Source organism: Arachis ipaensis, chromosome B6, assembly GCF_059453495.1.
Source record: "Arachis ipaensis isolate K30076 ecotype BB chromosome B6, ASM5945349v1, whole genome shotgun sequence".
Classification (NCBI taxonomy): Eukaryota; Viridiplantae; Streptophyta; class Magnoliopsida; order Fabales; family Fabaceae; genus Arachis; species Arachis ipaensis.
Genome location: NC_142441.1, coordinates 7368694 through 7371446, shown reverse-complemented (window position 1 = coordinate 7371446; position 2753 = coordinate 7368694). Strand labels below are relative to the sequence as shown.

Genomic DNA, 2753 nt, shown 5'->3' with positions numbered 1-2753 from the left:
ATTTATTAGGGTTTTGATTACTCTCCATTCAATCTATAAATAACTACCTATTCTCATCGGTAAATCATCTTGGATAAAGTATCTCACGCTTAGAATATATATATCATTGTCTCATAAACTATTTTTAATGATAATGTTAGAGAAATTAAAAAAGAAATAGTCTAAATTTATTTTATTTAGTATTTATTAATTTTTTAAAAAAATATTGTGTTGTGAATATTTTTATATTGCTCTTGTATTGGATATTTGTGTCGTTTTCGCTGCTAGGCTCTTTCACATTTTTTTTTTGCTAACTAAATGTAATCAAATTTCAATATAAGTGCTAACTCCTAGATTTTCTCAAAAAAAAAAAAAAAAAAAAAGACTATTACGGTAATTTCCATTCAAATAACAAAGATATAACTGTTAAGTCACCAGCAGTAATTTGGTGTTAAAAAATAATTTGGATAATAAACATAAAATTCGGATATTAAATTTTATTGTTGCTAAATCCTAATGTACCAAAAGAGATGTATCTTGTCATAATTTAAGTAATCTAACTAATCTTGTATTTTGTGAAAAACACAATTATGGTGTAATGTGAGGCCTAATTTGATGGGTAATTATATGTATTTTTATATGAATTAAAAAAAAGTACGTCCTAATTTTGAATGATAAGCGTTGAATTAATATATCAAAGACATTGAATATTAAAATATTAATTATTATTATTATGCTCCTGGAGGTTATGGGATCATGCCATACCGGATGCCACCGATGCAGAATCAACCCGGTTACCATAACATGATGCCGCACATGAATCAAGCAAATGCACTACGGCCCGAACTTGGCCCCAATATGAACCCAAGAAATTATCATGTGCCTCCTGCAAGTTATGTTGGCTCTTATCCTGCTGTTCCAGGCCTACAACATCCAATCGCATACGCAGGAGGCATGATTAGTCCAAGGCCTATGAGTAGTTCTCCTGGTTCTATTTCACCTGCAGGTGGTAATGGCAACTCTGGTACATCATCTTCAAGTGCTAGCAAGAGTTCTGGGGGTCAAGTTGAAGGTTGTTATATCTATATCTTATAAATGTTGGTACATGCATATTTATGTTGCTGGTTTCTTACATCTCTTTCATTATAAAGAGTTTAGGTGGTGACTATTTTGGTATCGTTTTAATTAATGTATTAGGACCACCCGGTGCCAACCTGTTTATTTATCACATACCTCAAGAATTTGGAGATCAAGAGCTTGCCACTGCTTTTCAACCATTTGGTAGAGTTTTGAGTGCTAAAGTTTTTGTCGATAAAGCAACCGGTGTTAGCAAATGTTTTGGTAAGCCCTTGCCCCATTTACTGATGAATTTGATAGGTAGTTTCCTATGGAGCTTGTGCCTGATGAGCTCCATTTCCTGCAGGGTTTGTTAGTTATGATTCCCCAGAAGCTGCTCAATCAGCCATTAGTATGATGAATGGGTGCCAATTAGGAGGTAAGAAATTAAAGGTCCAGCTTAAGAGGGACAACAAGCAGAGTAAGCCTTACTGATGAAGCTTAACAATGGAATTTTGTATAATTCACGTTGTAATTCATGACCCATCTGATGTTTATACAATTTGTAATTTCTGTAACATGAAATTTCATTTAGACATTGATTATTAATTTATTGATTTTTCCCCCCAAGAATGGCTATTGATTGTATTGTCTTCTGTAGTTTCATCCAGGATAAGAGGACTCTTTTCCTTTGGCTCTCTGCGTCCTGCGGCAACAACAACGTTTTCTTTTTTTCCTCTGTTTTCGTTTACTTTTCTTGTTTCTCACAGGTTGAGGTAGTGAGCCGAATATTGTTTGCACCAGCCGCTATCTATCGTTTAGCCAGCAGCACCATGGAAATTATGTGGCACGTAAAAAATGGCCCTATACACAAATATAGCAATTAATATAAAATAATACTGTGACAAGGCATAACATATAGATGGTTGATTGTATTTTTGTTCGGATTATTACAGCCACATCAGTAACTTTCCTGGAAAGTGGGCAGCGGGAAAGTGGATGCCGGATTTTTTAAGTAGGATTCGTAATGGATGCGGCACAAGCAGCTTTAGGATTTATTTAGAAAAAAAAGTAATAGAGAGTGATATAATGGAAGGTCATGCTATCCCTCCGTGTTGTGCTGAGAAAAAGACACATGTAGTTTTTATAAAGTTAAATTCCGTTCTCCGTTTTTGCTTAGGAGAGGGATTAGTTGTGATTTTTGAGATTTGTTATGTGAATAGCGGGCTTGATGGTATGGGCCAAAGTAGTAAATTTGAGGTCAAACAAAAACCGATAGGGAGAAAATTGCAGTGGAAAAAAAAGCCAACCCAAAATAAAAAAACAATCTACTATGTATTTTACTTTTTTCTGATGTAGCTAAATACTAATAATGAATGGTGGTCCTCTAATATTCTATTAAGACGTTTGTTTTAGAAAAGAAATTTTCTTTAAGTGAAAAACAAAATAAAAATATTTTAAATCATGGAAATATAAATTAATTTAATATTTGTCAAAATTTAAATTAAGTTAGTAAAATTATATAGATATCCAATAAAAATATTTATTAAATCATTTTAATAATTTTATCAAATTAATTTAATTTCAATAAGTATAAAATTAATTTATATTTTTTATGAATTAAAATATCTATTATATAAACTTTTATTAATTATAGTGGAGTGCTTTTTTGTATAATGTGACACATGCATCTGTCTTTGATGATAAACTATTATTTT

At 31.9% G+C, this 2753-nt stretch overlaps 1 protein-coding gene across 1 annotated transcript; it reads left to right on the top strand.

Annotated features, from left to right (window-relative positions):
• The first annotated feature begins 720 nt into the window (after positions 1–720).
• LOC148554513 (RNA-binding protein BRN1-like) lies at positions 721–1733 on the top strand. Its single transcript, XM_088491775.1, has 3 exons — positions 721–1051; positions 1177–1320; positions 1403–1733. The coding sequence occupies exons 1-3, from the start codon at positions 736–738 to the stop codon at positions 1528–1530; spliced, it is 588 nt and encodes a 195-aa protein (XP_088347901.1). The 5' UTR covers positions 721–735; the 3' UTR covers positions 1531–1733.
• Positions 1734–2753: the final 1020 nt, after the last annotated feature.